This window comes from Hibiscus syriacus, unplaced genomic scaffold (genome assembly GCF_006381635.1).
Source record: "Hibiscus syriacus cultivar Baekdansim isolate YM2019G1 unplaced genomic scaffold, ASM638163v2 tig00117056_pilon, whole genome shotgun sequence".
Classification (NCBI taxonomy): domain Eukaryota; kingdom Viridiplantae; phylum Streptophyta; class Magnoliopsida; order Malvales; family Malvaceae; genus Hibiscus; species Hibiscus syriacus.
Genome location: NW_024063539.1, coordinates 7,520,533 through 7,533,090, shown reverse-complemented (window position 1 = coordinate 7,533,090; position 12,558 = coordinate 7,520,533). Strand labels below are relative to the sequence as shown.

Below are 12,558 nucleotides of genomic sequence, written 5' to 3'. Positions count from 1 at the left end.
TGAGAAAAATTCTCTAAGACCCATTTTGAAATATTTTTTTTACTGTATTATCTAAAAAAAACTACCATTATTATATTGTCTACTAAGTTCAAATTTATTGAAAATTTATTTTACATATGATTTTTTATAGAAAAAATTATGATTAATGAAGTAATGAACCATAAAAGAAGGGGAAAATATCCATTTTCGTCCAAGTGCCCTTTTTCTTTGGTTTTCTTTAGTATATTTACTTAATTTTTTTTAGGAAATATTCCAATTTCAACTCATATATCCCGTAGGTTATAAAATGTTATTTTAAATGTTATAAAATAATCTTTTAAATTTTATAAAATAATTATTAAAATTTCTAAAAAGTTATAAGATAGTCCTCTACAACGTTAAAGTGACAATAAAATTTGGTAAGCTTAAAGATTATTTATAATATTTTAATAGGTTTAAGATCATTTTATGACACTTCAATGGATTTTAACATCATTTAGTGATTATTTAGGAAAATTAATAATAGTTTTATAACATTCGAAAGATCACTTATCAAAAAGTCATTTTCATATAGTTCAATATATGCACTTTATCCTATTTTTACATATACCATTTTATGTTTTTATTGCACTTGCAAATTTTGCAATACGAAAAAAAATCAATTTGTCTAATAAACTTTGGATTAATAATTGTGGATATAAGAATATACGCTCAATAACCTGAGTGATAAAAGAAAATATTATTTTTTAAAAAAAAAATTGAGTTCGAGTAGTTGTGTTTGCAGGGTATGTATCCATTGTCAACGGGCTAGAAGTATTCTAAACAAATATTATATTGTAATCATCTCAGATTAATAAAATAAAATTAATATTATGACATTATATATATTCAAGTTTATATTTATTTTGATTTAAATTATACTATTTATGATTTATCCATATATATTCTGATTGACTTTAATTGAAATGTTTAGATGTCGTTTTGCGTTATCAATTATTAATTTATATTCAAATACTTTTTAATTATAAGTTTTTATTTAAGTTGTGTAAGACATGAATATTTGTCAAAATTTATTTTAATTTAAATTCTATCATTCATGATATGTCTAAATGTATTTTCCATTCCAATTACAATTATTTATAATATTAATACTTAATTTACTCTCGAGCAAATCTATAATTTGTAATAATTATTAATACACAATGTATGTGAGTTTGGGAATTGAGAGTGAAAATTAAGCGAAAGTGGGTGGGGAAAATAAAAAATATATATTGAAATTAGTCAGATTCACTTAATGGCACATGTTCCTTGCACTAAATTAAAGGCTCCTCTTTGACAAATAAAAGTAAAATGTTTGGTATTGAAGCGATCTACCTTGCTTGGCAAAATAAATAAAATAAAATAATAAAACTTGTGATTTGATCAAAAAAGTAAAAAAATATTAAATAATCAATAATAAAATAATATTATAAGAGAAATTAATAATGAAAAAATGTATGGAGAATATAGAAGATTAATTCTTGGAATTGGAATTGACAGCGACAACTTTCTGGAAGATTTTGTTTTAATGCTTCAAAGAGAATCGCTGAATAATCTTGTAATCAAAGTCATCGTTAATATTTATCATTCATCTATTGGTCTAGCAGAATGAGACATAGATTCTTTCATTTAAGATTAAAGATCCAAATTTTGACGTAAATGAAATAAGGCGGAGAGGACGATCCTTGAATTAGGCAGCAATGTATTGCTAAACTTTGGACTGTTCTTTTTGAACAATACCTCTAAGATGAGTGAATACCATTGTTTATACTCAAATGTTCTAAGAGAAGTGACCGAAAGAATACTATCAAGATTTTATCACCACTTCAACATGATGCAAAAAAGTTTTAAGATTAGCCCTGAAATCATACATTGATGGATAAAATCCGAACATAAACTGTGATCCATCGAAACTCTGAATCAAATATCAATTTCAAATGCAATCAGCTAAAGAATGTGTTCGATTAGAGTGCCAAAGTCGAGGCTTAACCAGACAACAATGGCGGTTTATCTCGGAGTACATTCTGTGGCACGGATTAAAGCGTAGAATTGTAGGTGTTACAGTGCAGACGATGTCCCTCAACATGCATTGATTATCGTCATGATGGTGGTTGCCATGTTCCTGGCTTATAGGATGCACCGGACCCTGTTGGTTCTGAAGACCTGAAAAGATGTTTCGGAGGATAAACGAACACGTAACTTAAGTAGGTCTACGTAAAGAGTTGTATTTTCTGAAAAGGGTCCGAAACTTACTCTGGAAATGGCTCTTCTTTCTCTTTCTCTTCATGTGTCTCTTTGACCCTGTAAATACGGGGCGGGACGTTGAAGCATTCACATTATCAAGCAATTTTCATGATATGATAAAAAGAAGATCAAATAAGCTCCAATGGCAACTCATTTTACCAGATATACAAAAATAGAAACAAAATGACAGTCACCAGTGCAATGCAGGCTGCAGTGATAATAAAAACGAAACGGAATCCAGCATAGGAATCAGATTAGGGAAAAGATAAAGCCGCAATGATAAACGATTCAACAAGTCGTATTTCAACAGCAACGTTAAAGATCATATCATAAAACAGTTTGTTTTCACCCACCTCTCATCTGATTCTCTTTCAACTTTTTCACCTGCGTGTAAAAACATCGGAATGAAAACACGGGCGGTGGTAAACCACTGATAAATTATATTTAGTTTTAGAAGAGATGCATTTTAGGTAAAAAAGAATATAATACCTTCCGAAGCAGATGGAAATTGCCGAATGAAGCTTTTTAAGTCTGGACCCCCAACTTTACCTTAAATTACAGTATAATTATCAACAACTGGACGAGTAAATATAGCAACAGGAGATGAGGAGACACGAGCAGCAACTAAACACTAACCCGAGCTCACAGCCTTCTTATTGCCTTCTAGAGCTTTCCTTTCCTCTTCTTCCTTCTTCAAAACTTTTTCAAAAAAGACAAGGCAAGAATTTTTTTATCAGAGAACACAGTATCAGGACATGTAAATTGATATCAGTAGTAATACGCACGGGCAACATTAAGCCGAACACGTTCACGCCTTGCTTCAAGTTCCATCATTTCCTGAAGATAGAAACAATAAACTGTCACATCTGAGTTGAATGTAAAATCAGAGTTCACTTTATCTTTTGACAAGGGAAAGTTTCGCTGCTTTGAAAAGTGGAGGGGTAAAGGCATTCTCATAGTATGCAACGAAGATTCTTTCGTAAGTACCTCTGGAGTTGGAGCTATCTTTCGCTGCCCATTCAACCAACATATCCATTCCACTACAACAATCGAATTGCAAGAAACCATAAGTATTGAAAATAAACAATGTAGTACATGTTATAGTTTATTTACTTTGAGAGTATCCTTATCTATTCTATGTTGTGATTAACGGATACGAACCATAAGGTTAACATACGAGCAACTTTCATTGTAAAACTTACCTGGGATAGAAGTTGGATCTTGCTCTCCTTTGAATTCCACCCATCTTTTCTCCTTTACTAATACATTTGACAGAAACTCCGATATCAAAGAAACATAATATTATTGGCAAGTGAAATTCTACATCAATAAAAAATTCGGTGTTCTTTCCCTATCCGAAACATCATAATGATTTAACTCAAATTCAGACCTGGACTTCATAGCCAAATAGCAACATAGATTTAAAATATCTGTAAAAACGAGAACGAAAATCCAGCTTTACAAAACCAAATAAACGTATAGAGACCTAAAATCACTAGAGAGAAGTTGTTTCTCAAGTATTAAAATAAAACTAGGGTCAATTTAACCTAAAATCAAGTCTTTCCCAGCATATTTCATAAAACAAAGAGATGATCTCTAAACAAATAAACAGCTAACATAAGAGTTGATCAAAGAAGAATTCAGATATCAAATTACTAACTATCTGTATCCATTAAAAAAACACAAAATGCAATCCAAAATCCACATCTGTTCAAACAATTATTCAAAATCCCAGATAGAAAATCCATTAACACAGACGAAAATCAAATTCAAAGAACCTCAAGTGAGATGTCCATATAGATGATCATTAACAAACATCTATATCCATAAAATTAGGAATTTCGAAATTAAGAAAAAAAAAAAAAAATTAAAAAGAAAAGGGAAATGAGACCCACTTACAAATACCATCAATCTCTTCTTTTCTCGTGAAGTAACGGTTCCCAGCTTTATCTACACCTATGAATGTTCTGTTTCTGAAAAACCCAGCAATTCTGTAGAACAGCTTTGACATCTCTGCTCTTAAAGCTGCGGTCTTTTTGGCTTTTGGTAACTTCAATTAAGGACTTTGCGGTATTGGAGGTTGAAGCTAAGGGGACGCAGTGGCTCAAAACGACATGATGTTTTGCGTTCTAATGTTCAAAATCAATTATAAAGGTTAAATTCTAGTTTTGATCCGTTTAATGTGGTCCATTTAAAGATTTTATCTTTTATGTTAATTTAATATAATTTAACTCCTCATTTCTCATAATATTATTATTAAGTTTAAATAGTTAATAGTGTTGAATATTTTGAGTAAAAAACTGATTTTCTTAAAGTCACTCCAACCAAATCATCAGACTGCTATGTATATTTTGAGTTCTTTACACCATTAATTAAGTATGGAGGCTCATGAATATACGTCGAGTTCGAATCCCAGGAGTAGAGAGTGGATGCAGGGACATCGAGCTGATTCCACATAGGATTTCCATCTCTGATAGCTGCATATGCACTCTTGAACATATCGGGTAACACACTCGATTGAACCACCTGTTAAAACATGAAAATCATCATCATTTGTGATCGATCCTTTCTTTCAAATAGTTTGTCGACAGATATCGAAGGCTACCTCGGCTATCTCTTCATTGCTAGGCCATATATCTCTGTGGTAAACGCTCTCACCATCCTTTCCTGTTCCTATAGGCTCTTTCTCAAAATCAATATAAACCTGGAAATATATGACAGCATATGGTAAATGATTCAACACTAGATTTCAAAGTTTCCAAGCATGCAAAACAAGTAATGGTTTTACATACCGTGCCGGCAAGGGCATAGGCAACAACTAATGGAGGTGAAGCAAAGTAGTTAGCTCGTCAAAGGATGAACTCGACCTTCGAAATTCCGATTCCCAGAAAGAAATTATAATGATATTTACAAGGACAAAGAATATGAGGAAATTAAGAATATAAATGACAGTTAACTCTCCTTGAAACTTACCATTTTCAGAAATTGCAGAAGCGACCGAGTCATCGAGTTCTCTGGAATTGCCTATACAAGATGTACAGCCATAACCAACGACATTAAAGCCCTGCTGGTTCAGGTATTTCTGCAATCCGCTGCAGACACCAAAACAAGAATCAAATGGAACCCTTTGAGCAAATATTTTGTCACAACTCCAGAACCAGGAGCAAGACTGGTTTTAACCCATGGCTTAACCTAATGAGATATATATTATGATTTGAAATATTTTGCAAGAAAATGAACATAAAATTTATCTGCTATTTGCCAGTTAAACAAAGATAGATGGAGTTTAAGAAGTTGACGATATGAATTCTAACCTCCAAACCTAGCTCAGAAGCCTTCTTAGCAATGAGTGCGGCTCCAAGCACAACACTAGGATTCGATGTGTTTGTACAGCTTGCAATCGCTACAATGACGACTCTACCATGCTTAAGTTCAGCAGGTTGTCCTTGAAATGTGAGTTTTGCAACTTTATTCTTCTCTTTCTTTGGTACTGCAAAGCCCTGCAGGGAAACAAGGATCGTAAATTATGGTACAAGACCGAGACATGATGAACATGATATGAATGTCATCGATTTGCTTAGTCATGCAGACTGGCTGAGGAAATAGATATATTAGTAACTTCTGGTGCATATCGAGTCGGATTGAGCCGTAGGCTACACTAAGAATGTCTAGTGTTTCAAGTAGACAAACACTAATGAAACTAAGCACGCAAGAGGTTCTGAAGAACAAAGTGCAAATCTGTTTGAATCTAACCTTGAATCCTAGTTTATTATTGAGACATGCTTGCCAGTCGGCCTTCATTTCTTTCAAAGACACTCGGTCATGAGGCCTGTCAGAAAGCATCGAAGAAAACTGAGAATCAACAGGAAAACAATGAAGATCATTGAAGTAAAATAAGCGGTAGTACCTTTTTGGACCTGAAATACAGGGTTCAACATCAGCAAGGTCCAATTGTAGATAAGCAGTGTATGTTCTTTCTTGTTGAGGCTGACTGTAGTCTACAAACATCTTATTCTCTCGCAGATACGCTTCAATCATCGACACCTGAAAAAATACGAAAGCTGAATCACCAATAATATAACTTCTCAAAAGCATACTAATTTGAGATTTGAGCAAAGGGAGAAAGAAAAAAACACTCACTGTCTCATTGCTTCTACCGGTTAACTTAAGGTACGCAATGTTATATGATCCACAGGGAAGAAACTCATGGTTGCACCATATTCAGCAGCCATATTTGCAATTGTGGCTCGGTCAGCCAATGATAATACAGCCACTAGGCCACTCCCTCCCCTACAAGCACATTGAAGATCATTATTATGATGATAAGGCCCTATAAACCGGGTATACTGGATGGTAAAGTATCCCATATCCAAGATTTATGATAATAGAGCTAACCATAAAACTCAACAAATTTGCCAATAACACCATGCTTTCTCAACACCTGTGTCAGAGTCAAAACCAAATCAGTCGCCGTTACCACGTCTTTCAATTTTCCCGACAACCTGAATCCAACAACACCAGACAATACCATGCTCAGGGGATGCATAATTTGAAAAATAAAGCATTAGAAACAAAAAGTAAATAAGCATGTATGTGAATCCATCTATCTTTGTTGTATGTGAATACCCGACCTAGCAGCATTGCTTCAATCCCTCCAACTCCCCAACCAGCAATTCCTATCCATCTATCATTGTTGTATGTGAATCAGTACCAACCACATTATCAAGAAACAGAAGTCCATCTTTTTCGAAGACGAAATGAGCGAGGTATTCCGGGTTAACGTTATGATTTATTGATAAACAAACTCAGTGCCAATGTCCCATTAATTTGAATAGATAACTGTGAACATATTGTCTGTGTGTTTATATATATGTATGTATGTTTAACCTGGTGATGAATTCCAGAAACAAGAGGAACAACAAGCATGTTTTCGAAAGCGAATGAACCCCATTCGATGAAAGCAAATCTTTCATTGTACCTTTGAAATTCGAGTTCAATGATCTGCCTTCTGTACAGGATCCACGGGCTGTTGTTGGGGTGAATTCCCTAGGGCCGGCTATCTCTGTGGATGTTTTGATGCAAGGTATGAATAGGTTTTTAAATAGCGCCTGCGGTCACGTTTATGGTCGCGTCGCGTTTATCACGGTTGCGGATACAACGGATGATATTACGGTCATTGTGGATATCGCAATCGTGAATTTTTTCGAATGAGCTGATTTTTTAATAAAAAACATGTTTTTTTAAAAAAAAAAAATTAAAATAACAGAATAGCGGTCCGCTATTTCCGCGATTGGTCGCGATCTGCCGCTATTGGTGTGATCCCACTTCATACCGTTATTTTTCGTGATAGCGGTTTCGGACACAGCCTCGACCGCGATATAACGGCCGCGGCACCGCTATTCGACCGCTATTTGAAACCCTGGGTATGAATGTTTCTAAGGTTGTTGCTGAGGGAGTACCTTCTAAGGATCTAAAACGACCTGCTAGGCAAGGTAGAAAGAAGGGTAAGGAGTAGCGTTGGATCTTCTACTTTTTTACCCCATGAAGGTTCTTTTTTAGAATGCTAGGGGTTTAAATCACCCCAATAAACAAGTAGGAGTAGTTACTAGAATTTGTGCTCCTAATATTGATATTGCTTGATTGAAACTAGAGTGAAGGTTGGTAAGGTGCAACAGGTTTGGAATACTTCTTTTGTTGGCTAACAAGGGTTCCATAATTATGATTATGCTGAAAATGGGCGTATATGAGTTGTGTAAAGTTGATTTTAAGGTTGTGATGATTGCTATTACTGCTCAAAACGTGACTTTTTCTATTAAGGTCAGTTGTAATAAGTTTTACATCTCTGCTATTTGTGGTTATAATGTAGTAAATGATAGGCAACATCTTAGGGACATCTTATGGAGCTAAAAGGTTATTTTGGTGATGAGCCTTGGCTTATTGGGGGAGACTTTAACATTGTTGCTCATGCCTCTAAAAGTTCAGAACCTATCAGTGGTGATGTTAGAAAAGATGTCAAGGATTTCAATGTTTTCCTAGGGGTGCTTGGTGTTTCTGATAATGCCTATTTGGGGTCAATTTTTACCTGGTCAAACCGTCAGGATGTTTCCTTTCTTGCTAGGAAATTTGATCATGTTCTTGTTTCTCCTTCTTGGATTGGTCTTTTTCCTCAAGCTTTGGTTTCTTTCTTAGCCCCAGGGATCTCAAATCACTGCCCTGGTGTTGTTTATTTTGATTCGGGTGTTGGTTCTGCCCCTAAACATTTTTGTTTCTTTAATTTTTGGGTAAAGGATCTTGATTTTCTTACTATGGTCTCGAATAATTATGTCATGGCCTTGGACGTATTATTAGAAATGGGAAATGAGAAATTAGGGTTGGATGATGAGAAAATAGGGGAATTGAGAGAGGAGTTAGGGATTTCGAATTGACAGGAGTTAGGGATTTTGATTTTACCTGATGCTTTATTCGATAGCGTGGGCAGATATGAGGGTGATGGTAACTGGGCTGAAGGAGTCAACAGTAAGGATGAGGCGGGCCTTATTTGAGCTGGACCAGAAACAATTATATTGTTAGAAGACATACCAGCTGTCAATAAATAATTTGATAAGTTGAGTAATATATAGAATGTAAAGGACAAAAAACGGAATTACGAATGCAAATATTGAACTTCTTTTCTGTAAACCTATCTTTCTCTCTACTTCTTCAACCTTTTCTCACCATTTTCAGGTGTAGACCTAACAATTGGTAATCAGAGCTAGATTATTGATCCCAATAAATTTTCAAGCTGGGTAAGACAAAGAAAATGCATAAGGCTGGAATCACAGAGACACCAGAACAATCAGTGGAAGCTGGGAATGAAGAGACCTTACCATCATGGTGGGCTGGTTAGAAAAGTGAGCTAGAAGCAAGTATACAAACACTAGAAAGTGGAGTGACAGAGAATAGAGGATATTTGCAGAGAATCTTGCAGATGGTGAGCCAGGCAGCTGAGGAAAAGGATTGACCTTTGTCTGATAAAGGTCGATTACAAGCAGCTGTAGATCAAACTAAAAAAGAAGGTAAGAAACCATGCTTAATAACAGTTCTTAATGAGCATGAGAAATATACTTTCAAGAAAGATGAACCTGGAATATTATCATCTAGACCTGCTGTTATTCCTCAAAATTGTGAAAGTCCACTTAATGATATTATGGATGTGCAAAAGTTAAAAATAGAAGGAAATACAGTGGACTTAGGGGAGTCATCTATTGGTGGAGAGGGTCAGTCAAATTATGCTTTCAGGCTTAAAATAGAAATTCAGATGTTTGATAGAACAAACCCAAAAGGTTGGGTAAGAAAATGCCAAAAGTACTTTTCTATCTTTAAAGTACTTGAATATCAGAAAGTGGAATTAACTACTATATATTTAACTAGGAAGGTTGAAACTTGGTTTGATGGTTATATATCTCAGAAGCATAAGGTGAATTGGCATAAGTTTACAGCAGATATATGTCATAGATTCTGTGATCAGAATTGTAATGATATTGTGGAGGAATTTAATAAGCTGACCCAAAGACATTTTGTGGAAGAATATCATGAGAAGTTTGAGGAATTGAAGTCTTACATGTTGCAGTATAGTCCATTTCTGGAGGAAGGGTATTTTGTTTCCAGTTTTTTGAGTGGATTGAAGGAAGAAATTAAATACAGAGTAAAAACTCATAATCCAGTAACTTTGGCTGCTGCTTTTAGATTAGCAAAACTGGTTGAGTTGACTTGGGAGGTGGAAAACAGGAAGTTGTGGTTCTAACATAGAGTGACATCTACAGGACAGAGTCCCATCTATAAATCTCCTAATACCATCTGGAATCAACCACAAAAAGGAGTTACTCATAATACTAATTCGAATAGACAATCTTTGCTGAAGTATAGAAGAACACATGGACTTTGCTACAAATGTGGTGAGAAGTTTAGTCCAGGACATCAATGCAAAGTAAAACAGCTGAATTCTATGGAAGAGATAGAGGATGTAAGAGAATTTGAGAATGTGGAACCAGAATACAATGAACCCAAGGAAGCAGACTCTGGGGAGGGAGAACTAGAAATATCTATAAATGTAATAACAAGTAGCACAAACTATAATACCTTAAGGATACAAGGTCACATATCAGGGAAACTACTGATCATCCTGATCGACAGTGGAAGTACTCATAGTTTCATAACTGAGCAGTGGTCTAAAGAGGGAATAGAAGTGGAGCAAACTCATCCCTTAACCATTACATTTGCTAATGGAGAAAAATTATACAGTTCAGCTATGAGTAAAAATTTAAGGTGGGGAATGCAAGGGTTTCAATTTGAACATGATTTCAGAGTTTTAGCTCTGGAAGGGAGTGATATGGTGTTAGGGGTGGATTGGTTGAGAAAATATAGTCCACTATTGATGGATTTTAATCATATGACTTTGAACTTCCAGAAAGAAGGGAAAGATATTACTTTAAAAGGAGGGCAGAGTTCATCCACTGTTAGATTGATATCCAACAGTAAAATGCATAAGTTGATGGAAAAAAATAATGATGTAACAGGGGAAATTTTTATGTTGAGTGGGGAGGTCAGCCAGGAAGTGGTACCTGTTGAGCTAAAAAGTTTATTAGAGGAATACTCGGTTGTTTTTGAAGAACAAAAAGGAATACCACCTCTAAGAGAACATGACCACTCAATCAAATTAAAAGAAGGTGCAGAATGAGTGAATATCAGACCCTATATGATGCATTATCATCAGAAGTCAGAGATTGAAAAGCAAGTTAAAGAAATGTTATATTCTTCTATAATTCAGACTAGTAAAAGTCCATTTGCCTCACCATTTTTGCTAGTTAAGAAGAAGGATGGAAGTTGGAGGATGTGTATAGATTATAGGCAATTGAATGCCTTAACTATAAAAAATAAGTTTCCAATTCCTGTGGTGGAAGACTTGTTGGATGAGTTGACTGGAGCAACTTATTTTTCTAAATTGGATTTGAGATCAGGGTATTGGCAGATTAGAATTACTCCTAAAGACATTCCTAAAACAACCTTTAGGACTCATCATGGCCACTTTGAGTTTAAGGTTATGCCTTTTTGGTTGACAAATACCCCAGTAACTTTTCAGACATTAATGAACAAGTTGTTTGAGCCCTATCTAAGGAAATTTGTACTGGTTTTTTTATGACATACTCATATACAGTTTAGAGTTAGAGAGTCATACCAGGCACCTTAAGACTGTTCTGGAAATTTTAAAACAGAATCAGTTATTTGCAAAGAGATCCAAGTGTTTCTTTGGATAAAGGGAAGTGGAGTATCTAGGCTACATAATATCTAAGCAAGAAGTAGCTACTGATCCAGCAAAAATTCAGGCTATGCAGTAATGGAAATTGCCAAAAACCTTAAAATCTCTAAGAGGGTTCCTTGGCTTGACAGAATATTATAGGAGATTTATAAATGGCTATGGAGAGATTGCTAAGCCTCTAACTACTATGCTTAAAAGGGACCACTTTTAGTGGACAGAAGAAAGCAGAGCTGCCTTTGAACTTCTTAAGATTGCAATGTGCCAGGCTCCTGTTTTAGCACTTTCTGATTTCACTAAAGGTTTTTGCTTGGAGACAAATGCAAGCTCTAAAGGAATAGGAGCAGTTTTATCCCAAGATGGTAAACCAATGCTTATCTCAGCAAGGCATTAGGGCCTAAACAATTAGATTTGTCCATTTATGAAAAAGAGTATTTGGCTATATTCATGGCCATTTCTAAATGGAGGTATTACTTAGAATGAGGTTATTTTATTATAAAGACAGACCATGAGGCCCTAAAGCATTTACTATAACAGAAATTGACTACTTCCATACAGAAAAAGGGGCTTACAAAGTTATTAGGACTGGATTATAGTATTCAGTATAGAAAAGGCAGACACAACTTGGCAGCAGATGCTTTATCTAGAAGAAATGATGATTTGGTGGAATTACAACAATTAACAACTGTTGTTGTTGTTCCAACCTGGGTCCATGAGGTTGAGCAGAGTTATCATAATGATTCAGTGGCAGCAGGAATGATCACTGAATTAGTTGTTCCTACTCAAGATGCAACAGAATGGTCCTACTCAAAAAGTGTCCTAAGGTATAAGGGTAAGGTTTATATTGGACAAATAGGCTCCCTAAGGAAGTAGATTATAGAGGCCCTACATTATTCTCTCCAGGGTGCTCATTCAGGGATTCAAGCTACCTATCACCGAGTGAAGTCTTATTTTTATTGGAAAGGAATGAAGAGAATGATTAAAGATTATGTACAACAATGTGA

The 12,558-nt window shown here is 35.1% G+C and overlaps 1 protein-coding gene and 1 pseudogene across 4 annotated transcripts; both read right to left on the bottom strand.

The window, feature by feature from the left end:
- Positions 1-1,919: 1,919 nt before the first annotated feature.
- On the bottom strand, positions 1,920-4,418 carry LOC120198402. Of its 4 annotated transcripts, none has more exons than XR_005523366.1 (9): positions 4,158-4,418; positions 3,465-3,521; positions 3,250-3,302; positions 3,048-3,099; positions 2,899-2,961; positions 2,752-2,811; positions 2,611-2,646; positions 2,272-2,568; positions 1,920-2,181 (listed from the first exon to the last, which is right to left on the bottom strand). XR_005523366.1 is itself a non-coding variant. In XM_039199750.1 (9 exons), the coding sequence occupies exons 1-9, from the start codon at positions 4,271-4,273 to the stop codon at positions 2,118-2,120; spliced, it is 540 nt and encodes a 179-aa protein (XP_039055681.1). In that variant the 5' UTR covers positions 4,274-4,399; the 3' UTR covers positions 1,920-2,117. The 4 variants fall into 4 exon arrangements, 1 of the variants encoding a protein (XP_039055681.1); XR_005523367.1 differs by having other exon boundaries at positions 3,465-3,516; positions 4,162-4,418; XR_005523365.1 differs by having other exon boundaries at positions 4,162-4,405.
- Positions 4,419-4,594: 176 nt separating this feature from the next.
- On the bottom strand, positions 4,595-6,793 carry LOC120198490 (annotated as a pseudogene).
- Between the last annotated feature and the right edge of the window lie 5,765 nt (positions 6,794-12,558).

Bases quoted from the DNA above. Each gene is read 5' to 3' on its own strand.
- LOC120198402 (XM_039199750.1), bottom strand. From the start codon at position 4,273: ATGTCAAAGCTGTTCTACAGAATTGCTGGGTTTTTCAGAAACAGAACA. The intron at 3,100-3,249 runs GTACTTACGAAA...TTCTATCTTCAG, and splicing joins AGATAGCTCCAACTCCAGAG to GAAATGATGGAACTTGAAGC. The intron at 2,962-3,047 runs GTGCGTATTACT...TTTTTGAAAAAG, and splicing joins TGTTCGGCTTAATGTTGCCC to TTTTGAAGAAGGAAGAAGAG.